The 23,710-nt window shown below is 40.7% G+C and overlaps 1 protein-coding gene across 2 annotated transcripts in view; it reads right to left on the bottom strand.

Annotated features, from left to right (window-relative positions):
* The window catches only part of acbd6 (acyl-CoA binding domain containing 6), a 42,204-nt gene that overhangs the window by 15,576 nt on the left and 2,918 nt on the right, over positions 1-23,710 (bottom strand). For both annotated transcript variants that reach the window (XM_061683915.1, XM_061683916.1), the window contains 3 exons: positions 18,175-18,251; positions 12,556-12,661; positions 11,118-11,207 (listed from right to left, as the gene is read on the bottom strand). In XM_061683915.1, the coding sequence (XP_061539899.1) occupies positions 11,118-11,207; positions 12,556-12,661; positions 18,175-18,251 (273 nt within the window). The remainder of the gene's footprint in view (positions 1-11,117; positions 11,208-12,555; positions 12,662-18,174; positions 18,252-23,710) is intronic.

Genomic DNA, 23,710 nt, shown 5'->3' with positions numbered 1-23,710 from the left:
TTTTACTCAACAGTTAATTCAATAAGTACAGCAAAAGCAACCTTAAAATGCACAATAGTTCAATTGGTTTTCACAGATAGGAGAAAAAAATCTTCTTCCCTTGTTTGTAAATCCCTCGTCTTCTACCCTGGCGCACTCCCCTCCCCTCTTCACGTCACCAAGAATGCTTGTTCCCATGGGACGCCTTAGCCTCCATTACGATCATCAGAGATGAGGATAGGGTTGAAGCCCAGAATTAACATGGCTTGGGGGGCCCCCATCGTCTGTTCTCCTACAGCTCATCGATGATGTTTAAAAAGAAATATATGAAATAAATAAATGCATAAAAGAGTGTAATATGAAAATCAATGGCCAAGTGAGTGGGGGCTGCGGTGGAGGCAGCGGGAGTAGGGGTGGTGGGGGGCTCATAAAGCTGAGTACTGCGGGAGACTGATGGAAGGCAAAACACTTACTTTGTTTATTCGCTCTCCTCACAGACCCCCCCCCCCCCCTCCTCACTCCACCCACTGTGTTTCTGTGCTCTTACTCCCCCCTTCTCTGCATGAAGCGGTCGAGGACAGCTTTAATGCGCCTGACAATTTATGTGGATGGTTAAGAACGATGGAAATCAAATAGTAGGATGTAGGCGAGGCCCAGTGAGTGGCCAATAAGAAAGAAACAAGAGCTGATGAAGGCAAAGACGACTGTTACCTGCTGCAAGGGATCTTTGGACAGCAGCATTAATGTCAAGTCACAAGCTAGCCTCTGAGTGCTCGCATTATACATTCATAAGTGTGTGAATGTCTGACTGGCTCTTTTGACACGGCTCCAGCTCTCATTTCATTAATTCAAGCAGTTTGGCGACTGGATAATACGAATCCTAGAAGACCATCTCACAGTGGTGTTTATAAAAATGTAAAGTGCATATATGCCATTTCTATTTCTCATAAAACTCACTGTGCTTGCTATAGAAAAGTAGGCAATGACGGGGTATTGTCAAAGTAACAGTAAGGAAACAATATTATTTTGGTCCAGAGCTACCGCCAAACTTTAGTTGGTGACACTGTGGTAAATCTGAATGGAGAATTGTGCGTTGATGAAAGCATGCATTTGCATGTCCCGATATCATAGATCAGGGGTTCTCTAACTTTTTGCATCCAGGGGGAACATTTTTCCCAAAGCCCTCCTCCTAGTCCTAACACCAATTAAACATAACTACCAAGTACACCCCTAGGGAATGATTTCGACTGAAATATTCATGACCTGTTCTCTAGAAAGGAACTTAACCAAATTCAGATGAATTCAATTCAATATTCATCCATCATCACTAGATGACATGCACTGCTGCCACTGACAAATGGCTGCAAACAGACAGGAGCTAGTTTACAAAAAGCACAGTCAGTGTAGCCAACTTAGTGACTTTTCTGAACCCTCTAGCAAAAAAAAAAAAAAAAAATGTGACTAGTGACTTTAATTCCTGCAGAGGGACAGACAACAGGAATGGAATCATATTCACATTGTTTTGCGTATGACAAGTTTGAATTTGATCATTTGAATTTGACATCGGCAATTTGGCATCGTTTGAATTTAAGCGATTCCTGTTCCGTTTCGGCTCCACCCATTCATTTTCTGTACCGCTTATACTCACTAGTGTGACGCCTATCCCAGCTCTCTTCGGGTGAGTGCGGGGTACACCCTGAACTGGTCGCCGGCCAATCGTAGGGCACATATAAACAAACAACCATTCGCACTCACATTCACACCTATGGGCAATTTAGAGTCTTCAATCAATCTATCATGCATGTTTTTGGGATGTGGGAGGAAACCGGAGTACCCGGAGAAATCCCCCGCAGGCAAGGGGAGAACATGCAAACTCCATACAGGTGAGGCCAGGATTTGAAACCCGGTCCTCAGAACTGTGAGGCAGATGTGATAACCAGTCGTTCACCATGCCGCAACAAATATTACAATAAATGCAAATAATGTTTGGTTGCTGAAGAGAAGCAAGTTCACTTCCAGCGCAGAGCTGAGGTTTTCTTGGATGCAACACTATTAATAAAGCCCACCAACTCCGACATCTTTCCTTTGCCTGCATGCTCATAGGATCTGTGATTGTGAATGGATTGGACTATGTATTAAGGTTTTAATTATAATTAAAGACATAATTTTGAGGCAGTCATTCAAAGATAAAATATGTTCATATTGATGATGACAATCTTACCGCAAAGAATGCCATAAACATCACAAACTACCAAAATCCTCTTGCAGACCTTATCGGATGCATCAGAGGCAGGAATGCCATAAAGTTATAGGAGAGAAAAGTCGGGAGGCAAACAAACTTGTAAAGATGAGAGTAATACTTAATAGTAATGCTGTCATTGGCTCTATTATAAAGAGGCAGTCAGTGGGAGTGCTCTTAAATATGTGTAACAGTGTACGAAGCAAACTATAGTTGAGTCCAGTATTAATCAGTCAAGCTGCTGAGGGAGCTGAAATGTGTTTATCTCAAATCCAGAATGAAAGAGTCATGCACAGGATATTGTGTGATTGTGGCATACAGCAGAGTGAAGTTGGTTTCTCCAGAGTGCATTTTTCATTTGTATTCCTTTTTGTACATACTAATCTTGTGCACTGTAGAGGAAAGGTTGCACATTTACGAGCGCATGTATGCGCAACACACTTGGGTGCACACAATTATGATGAATCATATTGGGTATTTGCCGTGACTGGGTTGACTGAGCCATTAGTTATAGACAGTATTGCTGGGAAAGGGGAGCGAAGGCAACCTGTAACAATACCGCCAACATTGACTTTCAATCAGCCAAATGTGTGTGTGCGCGTGTGTGTGCTTGTGTGAGCTACAAAAGATGCTGAACAGGGAAAAGAATCCTCTCTCGCTCCAAAAACAGTGAAACCTTGGTTTTCGTGATTAATCGTTCCAAAAGGTCTGAGTAAAACTGAATTGTATAAAAACAATATTTCTCGAAGAAAATAATGTAAATCCAATTCATTTGTTAAGACACCCAAAAAATAAATGTTATAGCTAACTAGTTTAACATACACAAATACACTAATATACATTACTAAGAAAATTTAACATTAAACATCACTCTTGCCTCTATTTGTTTTTGGTGTCGTATGAAAGACAGCTAAGAGAGGAAAGTTAGCAGGATAGGTTATTGTTTGGAAAGGGAATCTGCTATTTTCGTACTTTCTTTGGCCCCATGGTGGTGGCTTATTGAACAATCACACCCAAATAAGCACAAACATTTCAAAATGCTTCTTGCAATGAAGTGTGGAGTGACGATCATGCAACAAGAAAACACCCCACAAAGTTGCGCATCCCCTTGGGATGCTATGTGTGAGTCCTCAATTTCTGGAAATGAGTGGCCGAGTACGCAGACTAGCAGATGAGTTTGGTATCTACTATTTTCAACTGCATGAAAAATGGGACAAAATTTCCACAAAAAATATTAATTGTACAAAAACTAGGGCATACGAAAACCAAGTTTCTACAAGATAAGACAGACACAATAGTGCAATTATGAGATATTAATATGAATATGAAGTACATCTATTCTGCTTTTACTAAGCTTTTTTCACAGAAGCATGAACCGGGTGGATGCCGAATGTAATAATTTCTTTATTTTCTATAAGGTAACAGGAACACTGAAATTGCTGCGGCACAAGCGTTCCCTTCAAGGCCAGAACTATCTCAACCAAATAAGTAATAATGAATTCAATTGATGTCCCAATTGTTCATTCATCAGGCAATTTCAGTACCTTTCTTCTTTATCATGAAAATAATGTACTGTATAGTAAAATGTTCTTGGAAACTTCAGCTGGCTGTTACTGTATCCTTGGGGTTTATATTTTAGAAATAATTTAAAATAATAAATCATTATTAATAACTAAAAGCCCAGGCTGGAACAAAATACATTTTGTTAAAGACTTTAAGTGAAAGATAATTCTGATGTTGTATAAGGTAACAACCACAGATATGACATTGACAGTTGTTGTTTTTTTTAACTGTATGTTCTGTTGCTTGTTTCTACTAAGCTTCATTAGGGAAATGAAAGTGTAAAATAATTAGAAACTAACATACATGAGTGGTAAAAAGATGACTTAAAGATCCTGCAATTCTGTCACAGTATCACGTCATTGTCATAAATCGTATGATTAAAGCCCCTCCACTGGATCCATAAACTGAAATAGTTAAATCCAGTACCAATAGCCAGGATAGTAGCATCAAGTCGACTTTGTTGTTTTGTGTTCCTCAGCCGCCAATTGCGGGCAATCCCTGCAGTCTGATATTTATTACTATTGATCGAGCTGGTCCCGGCTGGAGACTTTTGTTCTGTCGGCTCCGGGCTCTGACCTCAATTAAGTTATGAATTTCTATCTGATAGACTGGGAGCACTTGGGTCCTGCCGCGGCCGTGCTACCACGCTGGATTAATTAGAATTAGCGGTGCTGCAAGTCACCCTCTCTGCCTCATGGATCATGTTGTTTTAATACAAAGTGGAGGCGAGGGAGAGCGAAACAGTCGTACATGAGCGTGTGACACCTGCTCCGCTTCGTCTTCCGCTCACTTCCTCTTGGTGTGGCGTGAACATTGTGTCCTTCATGGCGTGTTTGTGTGGGGTTAACCTGCACTTTTTTGGGTTAATCCCAACTTTCCCTCCACGCCTCTGCCACTTACTCCCACTAATCACGCTCAAAGTACCACATTGTGTAAATACACTTGGCTGTTTTCGACAATTGTGCCTGTCTGCAGCATCTCTGAAATATCTGACTCAAATTCCCATGAAAAACTGCACATTTTCATGGCAACTGTCTGTCTTATTGGAATGTTTGAGTCGGGGGGCCGGGATTTGCACCTGGAAACAAAAGTTGGGTACGTGTGGGATGACTGAACTGTGGATGTTGAACCGAAAATGACAACACAGGCACACACATTGTTGGGTGTTAAATATCACTGAGAGACTCCCAAAGTCACCAAAGCATTAAAAACAAACAGTCTCAATGTGTGGGAGCCTATTCCCTCCCAGAAAGAATGAGTCAACTGGGAATGGTTTCATTCACATTTCTTCTCATCAAAAGTAGAAAAAGAAACCTGGTGAAGGAATGAAGAAGATGGACACATTCACTTTTGGGGCAGATCTGTTTTACATACCCACTGTTAGAGAAAGCTTAGACAATCTATCAAAGAAAACAGGAGGGTATTGCATTTTACTAAACGTTCCACGTAGAAAAACATTTTAAAAATGCAACTTGACACACTGCAATTTGCACACAGTGCAGTGAGTGATAAGCACCCCCGATACACTGTTTTCTCCAAAAGTATATTTACAATACTCTTGTTTAAGAATTTGAGTTATGGGAGTCTTCGCTGATCACACTAAGTGTACACTTCACCGGAGAAGTGTGATCAAGCTTTTTATTACTTTGAGTGGCACGCACACAGCAGCCCCATGCACACAATTCATGAATAAATGTGACATACTAACACACATTAAATAAATAAACTAAAACATACACTTTTTTGTTAAAATAACATTAATTTCCATTTTTAAAAGTTTGCCTTTTCGATCTTTCAATGCCACTGCCATAAAGCATTAATGATCAGATAAACAAGTGGCCAAAACAACACTGTTTTATCCATGTTTAGTTAAAAAGTCATGTGCATGCATACTTACATTTTAGCCATATTGGAGAACAACAGCCTAGTGTAATTGCTTGTTTCTCAGCATTGACACAAAAGCAGCTTCAAAATCATTGTGATCGCAACCCCAGTTCACCTACTCAAGTGGTCTATGATGATGGTGGTCCAGCCAGGACACCTCTCATGTTACGTATACAAACTGGATAGTGTTTATCTCAAGACAGTGATACAGTCATATAATTTAACAGCAACAAGTTCTAAAACTATTTATCTACTTGGTTTACAGACTTGGCTTCTCTATCTTCTGAACATGTCATTGTCATTTGACAAGTGTACTTTTACCACTGTTCATCCAAGCGACGCTGTTTGTTCCTGTTATTATATTCTTTGTGGGGAGAATGTTGTTGTGTTGTTTACCAAAAATAATAAAATTTAAAATAAAATAAAAACAATATTTCACCATTTTTAGCCTGTTTATGACCGACCCCATTTTGACTTACTGCACATAGTTTCTGTGCATGTGTGCAGTTGTAGTTCGTTCTTGCATTTTATCATTGATCAGGGACACAATTAGCGAGACGATGATCTTCGCGGAAGGAGGTGTTCGATAGCTCAGACCAAGGAGCTGCATGGATGTTCATGGCAGCACCACAACCAAAGCTAGAAAAGGGGCCATCGCTGCAGGGGGATGTGTGGCAGAATGAATGGGAGAGCGTGGCAGATGATGAGTTAGCCAGCTAGCCAGCGTATTCTCTTTCCACTTCAATAGATAGTTGGTGAATAATCAAATTAGATTTTCTTCATTAGTTAGACTATGACATGTCTTTATTTGGGAATAGTACAAGGAATAACGATTCGATTCTGATTCAGAAGTCATTCATTACTGTCAACACAACAATAACGAATCGGAATTTAGAGGGAGAGTCCCTGCCCTAGAACATTGTCATCATTTTTCATAATTGCTGGCTATTGTCCTTTGGAAAATTTTACTTTTTAGATTTATCAGTCTATGGGTTTTGAAATGTATAATGATGCGATTACAGATAATGCTAACACCTACTGTACATGATGATATTACAATTCTATAGCAAATCCGAGGGGGGATGCTAATTACTTAATTACACTGACAGCCTGATCCAGTTTCACTCCACTTGTGATATGATGGAATGCCTTAAATTAATTTAAGCCTCTGCCTCATTCAGTCTCATAAATACATTCTAGCAAAAAGTGCTTAAATTCAGTTAAGCTGTAATTTCCATAGTTACATGAAGTGAGAGTCTACTTGCCACAGTGTGTGCCTGCCCCACTTTCACTGGGCTAGTGACAACATTGTGAGGATGGGGTCTGTACTACAGTTGGCAGGTGGCAGAGCCACACACCGATCTATTGTACTGCCACACCCCCAGGCTTGATCCAGGATTAACGATCAAACGAGCCCTTAATGCAGGTTACCAGGGTTTGGGAACAATTCACTAAAACAATCAGTTGATTAATTTCAAACGATTTGCCTCCTCAGCCGGGCAAATAATACTTTTTGTTTAACTCTAAAGTACCCCCACCTTTTTTAATCAACAAATTAAGCATAAATCATGTTTGATCTTTATTTACTGGTTGCTCAGCAGTTGGTGGAGGTCAAGCGAGATTACCACTGGTGCCAAACAAACATTCGTCCATTTCTCTTTTAAATGTTTTATTTTTTTGTTTGTTTGGTTTTTTTTGGAGGGGTGGGGGGGTGGGGGGGCTATCACAGACTTTGGCCACAAAGTCATTACCTCTTCTCTGATTAAAAAGAAAACGACAAAAAGGGGGTTCAAGCGAGTTCTATTAAGAAAGACATCATTCCACAAGCTTTAAATAATGAGATAATTTGGCATTGTGACGGAGTGGTATGATTTAAACAACTACATTTTTCTCTCAGCCACCTCATAAATCTGCTTCCAATATCACTGCTTGTCTAATTTCTGGAATCTCTCTCTAATGAGATATCGTGCTACAAAATGCTTGCAAGTTTGATCGGGATTCCGAGCCGCAGTCATTCACTTCAAAAGCACCAAATGTGATTGTTCCTGGAGTTAGAATTCACAATCTGTTGTTTAATTTATTGAGGTTTCTGGTGACTTTTTAAGCAACTAGTGAGCATTTAGCAGGAAATGGCTTATTTACACGAACAAAAAATACAGTAAGGTAGAAAAGAATGTAGACCACCACAGTGTATCCCACTTGACATCTGTTACTGATTTTAATAGACAAGGGCAAATCACATTATGAGTGTATTTACTCAACTTAATGGGGGATTTAGAATATCATTACTACTTCTTTTGACCCCAACAATTGGATATGTTAAAAAAAAATGGTATGAGCCAAAGCTACAAGAGTGGATGCTTGCTAAAAACATCTGCTGAACTTAATAGCTTCCAAATATTGAAAAGGTCCTCATCCAGGAGAATTGTGACTAGAATGTCTGTACTTTCTGGATGGCTTGCTTGATTTTCAAATAATTAACACCTATCCGAATTAAAGGTCTCCTTCCATCAAAATCCATTTTTTTTCTACTGTTTTATGCTTAACATATGTCAAAATGAATCTGTGACCTGGCTGAAGTCTTACATCCATGCGGTTTGTCGACTGAATCCAAAAGACGATAAATGCATAAGGCTTGAAAAAAGACCAGATCGGACTTCAGTGTACTTGCGAATGTTAACTCATTATTCAAGTACCTGCCCATTTCGTGGTTGCTACACACCCACTCATCTCGGGAAAAATTGCTGAGTGGCAACGCGGCTGCGTCTTGTGCAAAGCTTAAACTTTGCATCACCAGCCAAATTCAGAGGAGTTGAGGAATAAATGGCTTCAATTTATTTTGGGAGAATTTTCTAAGGATTTCAGAACCAGAATTATGCAGTGTTCGGGTCCATTATGTGCAGGATGGCTTGGTAAAATAAGCTTTCACACACTGCTGGAGGTGCATTTCTGGGTTTGGAGCGAGCAGAGGCAGCTGGCTGCGCAGCCGCCACTAGCCATGCAAATACAGTATACAAAAGCATAAATGTGTTGTGTTTTGCAACAATACTGAACTATATTTTTAATATTGAATGTAACTATGGCCACTGTCGCCAAAATGGACGCAACAGATGAATGCAGCGAGCCAGGTACGTTATAGTGTGATGGATGGGTGAATTCTGTTTCACGATGATGGTAAGACTCATATTGAACGAAATGAACTAAAAGTCGCTATAAATGCTTGGCTCGGCCGCTGAGATATCGCCATTCGCCAGAGCGAAGCTGTTTTCCAAAAGTTACATTGAGTAGCTGAGTGATCCAATAAGAGCAAAGCTTGTTTACATGTGGCATATTAATGAGAAATCCAGCCATCTCAATTGCCAGGTGAAAAAGACCAACTAGAATAGCTTAAACAAATAGAGCTTTGGGCATTCCAACCCAAAATTATCTTGCAAGCCTGATGACAGGTCATCAAAGATGAGAAAAAAATAAAAACTTAGATGAAAGGGGACCTTTAAAATCAGCATCAATCACTTTCTGCCAACTGCGAGAAGGTATCTGTGGAGGATGCTAAATATTCTGCTCAAATTCATCCAGCACGGGCAAATATTAATATATAATTATAATATTTTATATATATTATAATTATAATAACATAATATATATTGAATATTACTCAATTTGAGTGAGCCACAATTTAAATTTTAGTGACAGAAACATGAAGAAATATGTATGCTGCTTTTTCCAAATGGGACAGAAGACTAGCTATTGTTTTATCTTGATTATGCTCTATATCATCAGTGAGATGTTTTCATAGTTATCCCTCTGTTAAGTCCTTTATAAACCATTCCCAGCAAATCCCCCACTCCTCCTCACTACATCACTGGAAACAAAATGCCACGTATGACCACACAAAGTCATTTGTGAAATGTCCTGATTATGTGGCTTGTGCGACGTAAAACAATTTGCCTGATTACTTCCAATTGATTCAGCCTTACGGTTAAAGCCTCGGTGTGCAACCTGGTGGCTGTGTCGTGCCTTCTGGGCAGACAGAGGACTAATTTCTCCAATGTGCAGCTGAGCCAGCTTACAGTCCAAGCTAAAGCCTCCAGGATGTTGCTAAACCTTAGGGAGGCTAAAGGCTACACTAGTGACCAGCCACCTCTTTTTGATGAAGCTCTGGAGGATTTGTCTGTGGCTCAAAGTGAATTAAAGGTGACCTTCGGGCAGGGGTTGGGGGGAGAAGGGAAGGGAAATAGGGATCTGAAAATGACAGAATATAACTTAAGGTTTGCCTGTGCGCCTGTGCACGTGGAGGTAAATCCAATAATATCTGGTCATTCACACTCAGGGTATTTTTACAGGGAGAAAACAGCATAGACGGTCAGTAGTGTTATGGGGTTTTCATGATTGATGGCTTTATATGTCCTTCAAAAGTTATTCACACACTTTCATGGTATCAAGTAGAGAGGGACAGCTTTGTTGATCAAGTGACTTTTGATTGCTCCAATATTTCTTCAGGCTCTGCTACATGAAGGTGACCGCGGCCAAGCACAAAATCCCAAGAGTGAGAAGTATTGCTTTGATGCCACTGGTTTGTGAGTTAGCAGGATTACACAAAGACTACACAACTAATTTGATGAATGTTTACATTTATCGCCATTATAAAACACTTGCATTGGGGCCAAGTGTGACAGTGACCCATTAGAAGCAGCAGATGGAGCAGCATGGCCTAGCCGGAGTTCTACGTACTAATGAGTAATATTCTAGTAGTTTTCCTTTTAACGAGGCAGTGTGGACTGATACTATTGTTGGTACAAAAATATACAGTACTATAAATTTATTGTTAATATTCCCATTGATCAATCAAGAACAGGTTCTCAAATGGCAATCCCCAGTATAAAGTAAACATTATGTATCCATCCATCCATTTTCTGAGCCGCTTCTCCTCACTAGGGTCGCGGGTGTGCCGGAGCCTATCCCAGCTATCATCGGGCAGGAGGCGGGGTACACCCTGAACTGGTTGCCAGCCAATCGCAGGGCACAAACAAACAAACAACCATTCGCACTCACAGTCACACCTACGGGGGCAATTTAGAGTCTTCAATTAATGCATGTTTTTGGGATGTGGGAGGAAACCGGAGTGCCCGGAGAAAACGCACGCAGGCACGGTGGGAACATGCAAACTCCACACAGGCGGGGCCGGGGACTGAACCCGGGTCCTCAGAACTGTGAGGCTGGCGATCTAACCAGTAGGCCACCGTGCCGCCAAAAATTATTTATTTCATTCAAATTCTTCCCTAAGTCAAAACCTCCATGACAATTTTTACTTGTTGTGTTGATATTTTGCTAACCTAAAATGAAATCCTTGGGATAAACGTGTCTCATACTCTGATCATCATAATCGGTATAAAGATTGTCAGGATCCTTTTCTCACTCACTTAAATTTAGTCAAATTTACGAAAGGGCCTACCTGGCTGTTGATATCGGCTTTGTGCTGCAGGAGAAATGAAACCAGTTCTTTGTGGCCTCTGTCGCAAGCCCAGTGCAGGAGAGCACGCCCCTGCAAACACACAGACCACAGTCAGCACAAGAAGACGTTTAAATTGTGTGCAAACAACATAGAAGGATCAGTTAGGTCTGATTTAAGGGCTTTTGTTGCACTTGTTTGGGCACCGCGTATACACCAACAAGTTAACCTTAAGTTAAAATATGTCAGTCAGTCTTTTCGCTAAAAGAAAAAAAATATACCATTGTATTCTTTAAAAGTGGAGAACGAGACCTTTGCAACAAAAAGAAGCAAATCTGTAGGCTGGACTGATTGGGCTGTGAGCGTGTGTGTGCATGCATCTGTTTGTGTGTCCATACTACATAGATCAGCAGCCCGCTGTGCTATATCATGTTGAAACGCGCGCACGCACGCACGCACGCACGCACGCACACACACACACACACACACACACACACACACACACACACACACACAGAGAGAGAGAGAGAGAGAGACGCCTCTCCTTTGGTCTGAGATCAAGTTCATTTTTCAGTGGGAGCAATTAGGTAAAACAAACTCTCCTAGTCCAATTCTGCTGCTTAAATCATATTGATCACCACAGCTGCATGTTAGAATGGATACTTATGGAACGAGCCAGAATACTAATAGGCTTGCTCCTCACTCCTCTCTTTCCCTGCTCTCCTCAGGTGTGTGGCTACTGAATGTTGCTTGCATCATCACTAAAGCCCAGAGTTAAGTAGTAGGCCATTGTAACTTAATTGGAGAGCTTCAGTGGACTATCATGAATCAATCAGGGAATTCTTTTAAGAACAAAAAGTTAACTTACAAGGCAAGAATTCTGCGCTCAAGATCAAGTGAAAATCGAGCATCACATGTAGTTTACAAATACGTACGTCTCCAAATATACTGGATTGGTGTTAAATATGAACAGTTAAAGGGTGATAAGACATGACTGACTTTTTGGAATACTTTAGCGCAAGTAGCTCCCTATAACATTCGTGTACAAAATTAAAGCTGCATTACTGCTATGGTGTCCTCTGTATTGGATGCCTGTGTGTAATTATCACAAAATAACCTTTAAAAAAGTAAATAAAGATAAATTTGCAAGATAATTATACTGACAAGTTGTATGTCTCTTGGAAATATTTCTCCCAATGAGAACTCCACACAAATGGGGAGGCGTGCAACTTAAGCGGACACAGTTTCTTGGCCTCCAGTCAGGCGACTGGCTTTTCTGAAACTTCACCATTGCCCTCTGCTGTTACACAGGCAATACTGCAGTTAGGTTTGAGTTGAAACAGCCTCATGAAGAACTGTAGTGATGAGCAAGGAGATGTGCCCTATGTAGCCAATGTTGTGCATCATGCTAGGACGTTATTACTACAGGTCCTTTTATTACCTCTTCGTCTTTGAGGTTGATGTCCACTTTCTGGGAGCTGATGGCCTTGCTGATGTGCTCGATGTTGTTTTCTCTACAGTAATCAAAGATGTTCTTGTCCTCTTCTCTGACAAAAATAGAAAAAGACAGGCCTTGAGTTAAATGACTTTCCATTGAATTACCTGCCCAAAGTTAAGCTTTTTAATTTTCCACTCCTCTTGTCTATAGGGATGGGTATCATGATTAATTAATTGATTAGTTGAGTCTTAAGAATTAGGGGCTGAGGAGGTCATGTTTGATCTGAATCATCTGTAAATACATAGATATTCTAATCAAGAAATTATGTCTGATTTTGAGTATAGCACTTTTTTGCAAACAGCAGAGGCGCTCAGTAGCTTTCTAAAGCAGTGTTTCCAACCTTTATTGAGCCAAGGCACTCATTTTACATTAGAAAAATCTTACAGCACATCACCAAACAAAAATGTCATAAAAGGTATGGAGACTGAAATAATGATAATCTCGTCTCAATTTACTCACAAAATTACGTCACTCAGTGTGAACTCTGGACTTGTTTATTTGAACACAAAGCTGATGATATACTTGCTGGAAGCCATGACTTATTCTGTTGTATGAATGTCAACAGGTGGATACACAAGTTTATTGTACCTTCAACCATCTAATGGGAGAGCATTTAATTGTTCTGCCTGTCACTACACATCACTGGCAGATGAACAAAGATATATCTGTAATTAAAAACACAAAGTGAAATTAGATACTTTCCCATGGCGCCCCCGATAACCTTTTACGGCACACTAGTGTGCCATGCCATAGTGGATGGGAATCACTCGACTAAAGATGGGGACAGTCTAAAACGCTTAGTGTAAGTAATGTCAGAAAACTGTGATCAATCGTCACCATAATTTATGTGGACTCTACTTATGCCATCTTCCACCTATGAAAATATCAGAACAATAAGCCCCAATATTTTGGATTTTATGGACGTTAAGCGTTTTCCTCTCCAATGAATACAAAACGGAACATTGCTTAATGACGAAAACGCTTAATGTCCATAAAATCCATAATATTGGTGCAATCGTTCTGATATTTTCAGAGGTCCAAGGGGGCCTAAGTAGAAATGTCCACATACATTTTGGTAATGATCGATGGAAGTTTTCAGACTTTTTTATACGTTAAGCGTTTTAGACTGTCCCAAAAGAAGAACGTCAAGTCAGCTATAGTAACTTGTCCTCCATCCAAACAGCAACCTCTATGGGTAGCATTATTGTGTTAAATACAAGACAGGTATTGGAACAGTAGTTCATAACGTTTAGAGACAATCTCCATCTCAACCAATTTAAAATGAAAATTTAAGACGCAATGTTATGGTAAAACAACCCATTATTCATTAAGTTGGCGGCACGGTGAGTGACTGGTTAGAGCGTCAGCTTCACAGTTCTGAGGACCAGGGTTCAATCCCCGCCTGTGTGGAGTTTGCATGTTCTCCCCTGCCTGCGTGGGTTTCTCCAGGCACTCCAGTTTCCTCCCACATCCCCAAAACATGCGTGGTAGGTTGATTGAAGACTTTAAATTGCCCGTAGGTGTGAATGTGAGTGTGAATGGTTGTTTGTTTGTATGTATGTGCCCTGCGATTGGCTGGCAACCAGTTCAGGGTGTACCCCGCCTCCTGCCCGCCCGCAACCCTTGGATGGATGGATATTCATTAAGATTTGCTATGAAATCTCAAGCTCATGCCTGTTGAGCATCCAAACAAAACAAAAAAAATTACTTTGATAATACACTCATTTTATTTTTTTAAGTGTTGATGATAAAATGTTTCGGCAAAACTAGGAAGACAAATGTCAATGTATGTTCTTTTATCATTTTGATGTATTTGCTGTTCCACCACTTTAAGGATCACACCAAATGAACACAGACAGATATTATAACCCCTGTCGGCCTCATGCACAGGCAACAACCACATGCCGCATCCCTTGGGAACGCTGGCGTACAACCGGTACACAAACACACGGAGAGGCACAGTCCCACCTCTGATTATATCTCTGCATCTCTAATCACCTCCTGGCATTGGGGACAAGCAGGAGTGCTGGCGTGTAGGGGGAGGAAGGTGGGTGCTGTGGTGGTAGTGGTAGGGGGAGAGAAGGGGCGAAATCTCATTTAGAGCTTTACGCCTTTCCCTCCCTCTTACTCTTGCTGGCCATTCAAATTAATTGAATTTAGTGCTCTATTGTGTGACAGACAGCCCACACACCCGCTGCTGTATCCCCAAGGCCAAAACCTTGTCAGCCCCCCCGACTTCCCCCCACTTCACTGCAACACCACAAAAACACCCTGTCTGTGCTCTACCGTCCCCGAACCATAGACACCACAACAGCCACAGTGTTACACCATAGACACAGGGCAGTGTTTGGCTGATGGGTGGGGGTAGGTGAGAGTACAATCAAGGTTCAGTTCTGTTAAAGAACCTGCTTTGCTTAACTAAGTGGAACAACGTCCAAAGACGCTTCAGTGTGAGACAAGCACAATCTAATGATAACAAATACAAGCTCTGCATAAAAAAATCGGTGCCATTTCAAAATACTAATGCACAGTTTTGTATTTTATCTCACCTTTAAAGCCTAAATTAATTATTCAGTTTCCATACTGTATATTAGTTGCATATAATGCGGGTGTACCTTATGCTGTAGGCCCGTGAGTTCACAGTACACGTACAGTATTCGTCTCACACACAGGTGCTGAACATACTTTTTATAAGTGAGCACTCGCTGTAATAGCTATATTGTGTTCAAGTGGAAGTGTTAAGACAAGACAAACATTTTGTGACGTATCACAGTATTTTTTAAATCTTCTTTAGACCTGTTTCCCAACCTTACTTAAACCAAGCAACCCATTTTACAATCGAGAACCTTCACGGCACAACACCAAACAAAAATGTCACAAAATGTATTAATACGGAAATAATTGACTCACAGATTTACTTATTCAGTGTAAAAATCTGGGCCTGTTTAATTGAGCAAAAAGCTGATTTACTCACAGGAAACCCTGGCTTATTCTGTTGTATAGATGACAACGGATGGAAACACAGGTCATCTGCCATCGAATGGACAAGCATTTAATTGTTCTGTCTGTCACTAGATAGTCACTTGCATAGATTGATGAACAAAGATAATATTTGTAATGAATAAATAATAATTTTCACACAAATGAATTGAAATTGGATAATTTTCTGCAGTACCACTGAAGATCCCTCATGGTATACTCGTGCGCCACAGCACCCTGGTTAGGAATCATTGCTTTCAACAACAAATAGTGTTGGCTATTATTTAAGGTTATTCAGCACTAACTCATCAATATGCATCAAAACTTCCTGAAATACTTGTTTGCACCAATCAGGAAATAAATGAGAAGCAACAAGGGAAGCAAATCAAAATCAAAATATGGATGGAACCCCTGCAGGGATCCAGTGCTTCTCAAACAGAACACTACTGAGCTTGTTTTTGTTACTGCTCACAAAAGAAAATGTTTAATGTATATCAAGGGTCCAAAACCTTTTTTAAATTGAGAGCTACTTATTGGGTACTGATTAATGTGAAGGGCTTCCAGTTTGGAACACACTTCTGAAATAACAATTTGGCTCAAATTACCTTCAATAATGTTATGATTATTACTAAATGATAATCATTTGTGAAGGCACTAATCATATTAATGATTTCTCACAATAATTAGAAAACGGATAAATAGGAATATGCAAAACTTTATCTGTATAGATCTCTGCCAGTGTTTACATTTTCAAATGATCACTTTAACAGTCCTGGCAAATTACAATGTCCCATCACTGGTGAGCTATTTTTAGAACAGGCCTGCGAACTACTCTTGTGTTCTTTGAGGGCTACCTGGTGCCCTTGGGCATCACGATGGTGACCTCAGTCAGTGTATACCATTAACCTCGTGATGTGCCAACAGTTGAACACAAAATCTGAAATTTATAAAATTTTGATTGACATTGACTCTACATAATTTTGTTGTTTTTGGTGAAGTAATTTTTACATTGTTTTATCAACATGTTCTCTCATCTTACTCCCCTCCCTTCCTCAGCTTTTTGCCCATCAGCCTGTGAGTGAATCATGAATAACTCATTACAATTTTATCACCGCAGCATTATGTATGAGCTCATACATTTACATATTCGTGATTACCGTTGCAATGTATATTCATGACTTTCCCGCTCGGACACACCCACTTCCTTCCTTCGCCCGATGGCCACAGTGACCCCGAGTGTCCCTGATGTGTGGCCGCCATCCGTCTCCACCGGCAACTAATCAATAGGCCAGCTCATCACTCTTTTGTCAATGATCAGACAGGGACACATATATTGTGCACTTTTATGCCATAGATAAAGCTTTGTATGACAAAACATCTGTACTGTATGCGTCTGTAATCTACAATGTGATAGTACACATAGACAGAACAAAGAAATGATTAATGTGGCTCCTGTACGCAGTGTGACATCAACATCGCAGCAATGCATGCTGGGAAGGTCACCAGCTACCCTGTCATCAAAAAAGCTGCTCATGTGCAGTGTGTGTGTGTGTGTGTCCAGTCTGATGTACTGGAAGATATGTCCTTCATCTCTCAGACGAAACTGGCCACAGTGGTGGAGCTGGCAAACACGTATACACGCGTGTACACACACACAAGAAGGAAGCAATGAGAAGTGAAATAACTCAGCGCCTGCTTCCGTCAGAGGGTCCAGGCTACAAAGCCTCCTTGTGTTGATCAGCATGTTTTCTCGAGGGGATTACAACTGTGGCACTTAAAGCCTTCTCAATCACACACTGATTGTGTGTTACACTGTAATGTAGTGATAGTGCAAATCAGTGCCGCTTTTATCAATACACACACAAACGCACGTCTTGAGAGTGAGGTGAGCAGTGATCAATGCAATTAACTCTGACAGGTGCGTAGCTGTTGAATATTGAAGGGTGTGTGTTTGTGTTTATGAGCAAAAATGAAATTGGAATGCAGCAGAGCAGTCAGTGTGACAGTTCCGGCGAGTTCTGCATGGATTCGAACGCAATCGTGGAGATTGTATCGCAGCAGCACAGAGGCATGGTTGTTACCTCCGAGGGGAGCCAGAGTTCTGGGAATGTGTCCATGTGCCCCTGCTGTTCCCACCACGTCTTCATCACGCCCCCCTTCATTCAATCCTAACATAATTAAAGAGACACTGGCCGGCATCTCCAAAGACTGTGCATACTAATTATAAAGAAGGAAACCTGCAGGACTCTCACATCTCATTTCAATTGCCAAAAGAGCTCTTTTTTCCATTTGGAAGGAAAATGAGGTCTTTAAGCTTGACTAAGTCTGTCAGGCACGAGGAAATGGGAGAAAATATTCAATTAGCATAAATCAGGAGTGTATGTTACGCTCTGTTGAATGTAATCAAACATAGCATGAGGACCGGTGGTTAACAATAACAGCCTAGGACCAAGGTGATGTGGGCACTGCGGGATCAGCCTACTATCCTCCTGACATTTAACAATCTTTTGTCAAAGAACAGAGAGTTTCAGAAAGCATTGTAATACATTTGGTAGTCTTTTTGTGTATTTGTAATTCTACTACCGGATCGTCTCCTCTTGATACAAAGAGCTGACCGCTGCGCCGCCAAAGCCCGTTCTCCTCTCTGTTCCTCGGCTCTCCTGTCACACACAGATCACAGATGCTAATGTTGCTGAAATGCAGGAATCACATTGTTGTACCACTCAGAATTGGACGACCCCAAATGTGACAAAGTCTTTGCGCTAGTGCTGCTTAAGACAAAATTTCAGGCTTGGGCTCTGCAATTATGCCCAAACTAATAATCGTGATTATTTTGATCAATATTGTAATCACGATTATTCTTCATGTTTGGGGAAAAATACTAATTTTATATTGCAGTACTTTTCAACCAACAGTATGTAACAATTTTCAGAGCAAAATTAATCTTTAAATAGGAATAAATGATAGACATAAAAAATAAAAAAAGTCCCCCCAAAAATTCTACTTTACCAAGGGTTAACTGAATAAAGATGCTATTAGAAAGAGCAATCATGAATTGTAACCTAATAAAAGCAAATACAGTTAATGCATAAAACACAATAACATTAGGCTGTAAGCACTGACTTTTGCTTTGAAAACCCCTGTCAATATAGTGAATTGTCAATGTAGGGTACGTTTCTGTTGAGCTCCTTGATGGGTCAGTCGTGCACGGTCACAAACTGCAAAGAACTTGACAGTTGTCATTTTCCTCTATTTTTACTTTTGACGTTTTGTTCTTGTTGTTTTTTTTACTCTTGTCAGGCCAACCGAAAGGTGGAAGTCAAGGCAGCCGCTACAACAATTGTTAAGTGTCTTGCTAGACACGCCGCCTCTCCACCAATGTGCTGAGAGGGCCAACTTCTAAATAAAAGCTTCATTATATTAATACAATGGACATCATTGGCATTAAAGTTTTTATTTTGATGTTGGCCACGTAGGGTGGGTGTAGGCCTTTAATGAAGCCTCAACCATACGTTCGCCCGCTGGTGGCTGGCTGACAAGGTTGCTTGTCACATGCAGCAGTGCCCGCATTTAAAATGTAAAGAAAATCAGCAACGATCAGGCTCATTTAATAGTGGCAGCCAAAATTGCGATCGCGATTAAAATTCGATTAATTTTGCAGCACTAGTTCAGGCCCTGTCTCGACGTAAGAGCAGGTTTATCCAAAACTGCTGTGTTTCTCTACAAATACATCATTGAGAGCCAATTTGACTTCTGATGCATTCAACAATAGAAAAATACAACACAGGCTTCAGATGTGACCTTATAAATAATAAATAACCACCACGGGAGCAATATACATCCGCTATGCAACCTTGCTGTAACTCTGTAAATATGTTCTGCCAGTGACTGTTAGTAAGATGGAATACAAGTAATACAAAAACTAGTTAAACCTCTGCTTTTCAAAGTTTGAGTGAGTGTTACTCCCTGAGGGGCTGAGAGAAATTTCAGGGGAGCTTTTAAAGATGCTAGTCGAAATTCAGCTAGGTTGTCGGTAAAATGGGTCAATTTTCAGTTCCTGTTTCATGACGTTTTTTGTGGGAAGGCTCAATGTTCAACAATTCCACAACATTTTGCGGAAGGGTGGGCCAGGTAGGAACCCATTTCGTTTTGGTTTGGATGTGGATAATAGGTGCAGGTATCACGCCACAATTCCCTAATGTGTTTGTGAATAATGCATGTACCGTATCCTCATAAAATTCAGGCATATGCATGAGGTGGGTACAAAAGGTTCTAATCCACCAGTTTGGCTTTGAGGAGGTCTGCGCCCAACTGAGTTATCTTTTTAATGGAATTGCTCATGAAATTTGTGTTTTCTTCCAACCCCAGCCTATTCTTCAGTGACTAAACTTGACTTAAAAAGAAACATAAATCTGATTTCATAAAAATGGGAAAAGTGGGGGAGGAACACGATCAGTGAAACAACGGTGCGTGCACTTTTGGGACAAACTAATCCACTTCTGAAACAGAATATTTGCTGATGCGCTGTCCCTGCTCCTCTGCAGTATAATCTAATATCAAGGCAGTATCTCCTCAACAATTGAGGCGGGAACAAAGGTCGACTTTAGGCTATTATTCTCTGCCCTGTTTCTCTGTCTATACACTACTTATTTAACGCGCTTCCAAAATCATGGCCATGCTGCGGTAATACAATCAGATTCTTTTCAGGTTTGGGAGTTTGCAGGCAGTGCTCTCGACTGCCTCCCTGGTATTGTGTGGCCGATGAAGCACAGTCAGCAATTATTCCCCCACTCTTCCCTCCGAGGAGAAAAGAATGTGTCAAGCACGGTCATGTGCATGAGGGTGACGTCATTAAAGTGGCAAAAATAAGGAAGAAGAACCAACAATGACTGGAGGGTTAAAGAAGATGGCAGGGCAACATTAACGGGAAGGGGACAGGTATTCTACATGCGAGGAACAAAAAAGGAGAAGCAGTGATCAACAGACGCAGTGCACAGTTACAAAAAGCTTTTAACGTAAGGTACTAAAAATATATATATTTGTGCATCTTTTGCTTGAAGGTATCCTTGGGTGGACTCCCTTTGCTAATTTTTACAACAACAAAAAAAATACATCTATATACATACACACACACACACACATACATATATACATGCACATATACATATATACATACACACACATATATACATGTACATATATACATGCGCATATATATATATACATATATATATATATACACACACACACACACATATATATATATACACACACACACATATATATATATACACACACACACATATATATATATATATATATATATATATATATATATATATATATATACACACATACATACATACATATATATATACACATACATACATACATACATATACATATATATATATATATGTCACAAAAAATTAGTGTCCTCAGTTCCCAAACGTTTATTGAATGTTGTTAACAGAAAAGGTGATGTAACACAGTGGTAAACATGACCCTGTCCCAGCTTTTTTGGAACGTGTTGCAGCCATAAAATTCTAAGTTAATGATTATTTGCTAAAAACAATAAAGTTTATCAGTTTGAACATTAAATATCTTGTCTTTGTGGTGTATTCAATTAAATATACGTTGAACATGATTTGCAAATCATTGTATTCTGTATTTATTTGTTTAACACAACATCCCAACTTCATTGGAATTGGGGTTTTCTTTTACCGCTTATCTTCACTAGGGTCACGGGCTGCTGGAGCCTATCCCAGTTATCTTCGGGCGGGAGCCGGGGTACACCCTGAACCGGTCGCCAGCCAATCGCAGGGCGCATAGAAACAAATGACCATCCGCACTCACATTCACACCTACTGGCAATTCAGAGTCTTCAACCAACCTACCACACGTTTTGGGATGTGGGGGGAAACCGGAGTGCCTGGAGAAAACCCACAACCTTAACTCCACACAGGCGGGGCCGGGATTTGAACCCTGGTCCCCAGAACTGTGAGGCAGATGTGCTTACCTGTGCTTATCTAATCACAGTGCAATGTTATTGTTGTGATTGAAGACGTCTGCACCTGCCCCCCCCCCCAAAAAAAAGACTGCCTCTCCGTAGCAACACAAGCTCTCCTGTCACAAGAGCATAAACAGTCTCAGTTGTGTCACATTACAATTAGACAGGGTCTGTGAAAACTTCTTGCATGATGCACCATTCTAAAACAACAACTATGGTTAAAATCAAGAGTGAGGATGCCTATTTCATCATGCATTTTAAAAGAGATGCAGTGAGACCGCCCTCTAACGGTACCAACACTGCACTGCATCACAATCATTCGTCCTTCACTGAACTTCCACTTTTTAATACCGCTTATCCTGTTTAGGGTTATGGGAAGCGAGAGCCTATTCCAAATGACTTTGGGTGAAAGTTAGACATAGAGACAGACAACCATTGACACTCACATTCACACCATCCCTGAGTGGGAAGTTGGAACTGAACCCCCACTGTCTGTGCTGACGGCAAGAGAGTGTGCCCCTCCACCTACATCGTCAGTGACTGTGTTTAACTTGATATATATCACTTTTTTTCCATTTGTAAAGTAGACTTGACTCACACTGATTATGGCTTAAAACATGTTTAAAGTTCTGCTTTGTTTTATTCAAAATGGTGTGCCTGTTGGTAAAATTAGACAGCAACTTATGTTGATGTGGTCAGGCAAGGGAGCTATGATTATTTATGACATTATGGAGTTCGTTTGGAATGACTTCCCACAACACTATATTATCTGACTGGTTATCAATCTGCTGTTCATCCATCCATTTTCCGAGCCGCTTCTCCTCACTAGGGTTGTGGAGGTGCTGGTGCCTATCCCAGCCATCATCGGGCAACCAGTTCAGGGTGCGATTGGCTGGCACCCTGAACTGGTTGCCAGCCAATCGCAGGGCACATACAAACAAACAACCATTCGCACTCACATGCACACCTACGGGGAATTTAGTGTCTTCAATTAACCTACCATGCATGTTTTTGGGATATAAATTTAATTTAAAATAACTATTGGGCGGTTGGGGGGGGGGGGGAACAAGGACAATAGATTACAATCTGTGTGTGTGTAATTTAATTAGTGTTAACTATTATTACGGCGGACGACACGTTAGCACATCTCCCTCCAATCTTTTCTACTCAATGACCCATTTGGGAACGCCTCCCAATGAAAAGAAAGCACTTGGAGCCCATTTTGACATCCATCCATCCATTTTCTTTACCGTTTATCCTCACTAGGGTTGCTGGAGGCACTATCCCAGCTATCTTCGGGCGGGAGGCTGGGAACACCCTGAACCGGTCGCCAGCCAATCGCAGGGCATAGAGAAACAAACAACCATTCACACTCACATTCACACCTATGGGCAATTTAGAGTCCTCAATCAACCTACCACGTATGTTTTTGGAATGTGGGTTTTCTCCGGGCACTCCGGTTTCCTCCCACATCCCAAAAATATGCATGTTAGGTTAATTGACAACGGGTATAAACCTATAATAAACGGGTATAAAATAACAACTGTTAGATTTTATTTTTAATAAAACAAAGCAGAACTTTAAACATGTTTTAAGCCATAATCAGTGTGAGTCAAGTCTACTTTACAAATGGAAAAAAAAGTGATATACATCAAGTTAAACACAGACACTGATAATGTAGGTGTAGGGGCACACTCTCTTGCCGTCAGCACAGACAGTGGGGGTTCAGTTCCAACTTCCCACACAGGGATGGTGTGAATGTGAGTGCCAATGGTTGTCTGTCTCGATGACTAACTTTCATCCAAAGTCATTTGGAATAGGCTCTCGCTCCCCACAACCCTAAACAGGATAGGCGGTATTAAAAAAATGGAAGTTCAGTAAAGGACGAATGATTGTGATGCAGTGCAGTGTTGTTACCATTAGAGGGCGGTCTCACTGCATCTCTTTTAAAATGCATGATGAAATAGGCATCCCTCACTCTTAATTTTCATCAAAGTTGTTGTTTTAGAATGCTGCATCATGGAAGAAGTTGTCACAGACCCTATCTAATTGTAATGTGACACAACTGAGACTGTTGATGCTCTTGTGAAAGGAGAGCTTGTGTTGCTA

This window comes from Phycodurus eques, chromosome 8 (assembly GCF_024500275.1).
Source record: "Phycodurus eques isolate BA_2022a chromosome 8, UOR_Pequ_1.1, whole genome shotgun sequence".
Taxonomy (NCBI): Eukaryota; Metazoa; Chordata; class Actinopteri; order Syngnathiformes; family Syngnathidae; genus Phycodurus; species Phycodurus eques.
This window is presented reverse-complemented; position numbering and strand designations above follow the sequence as displayed.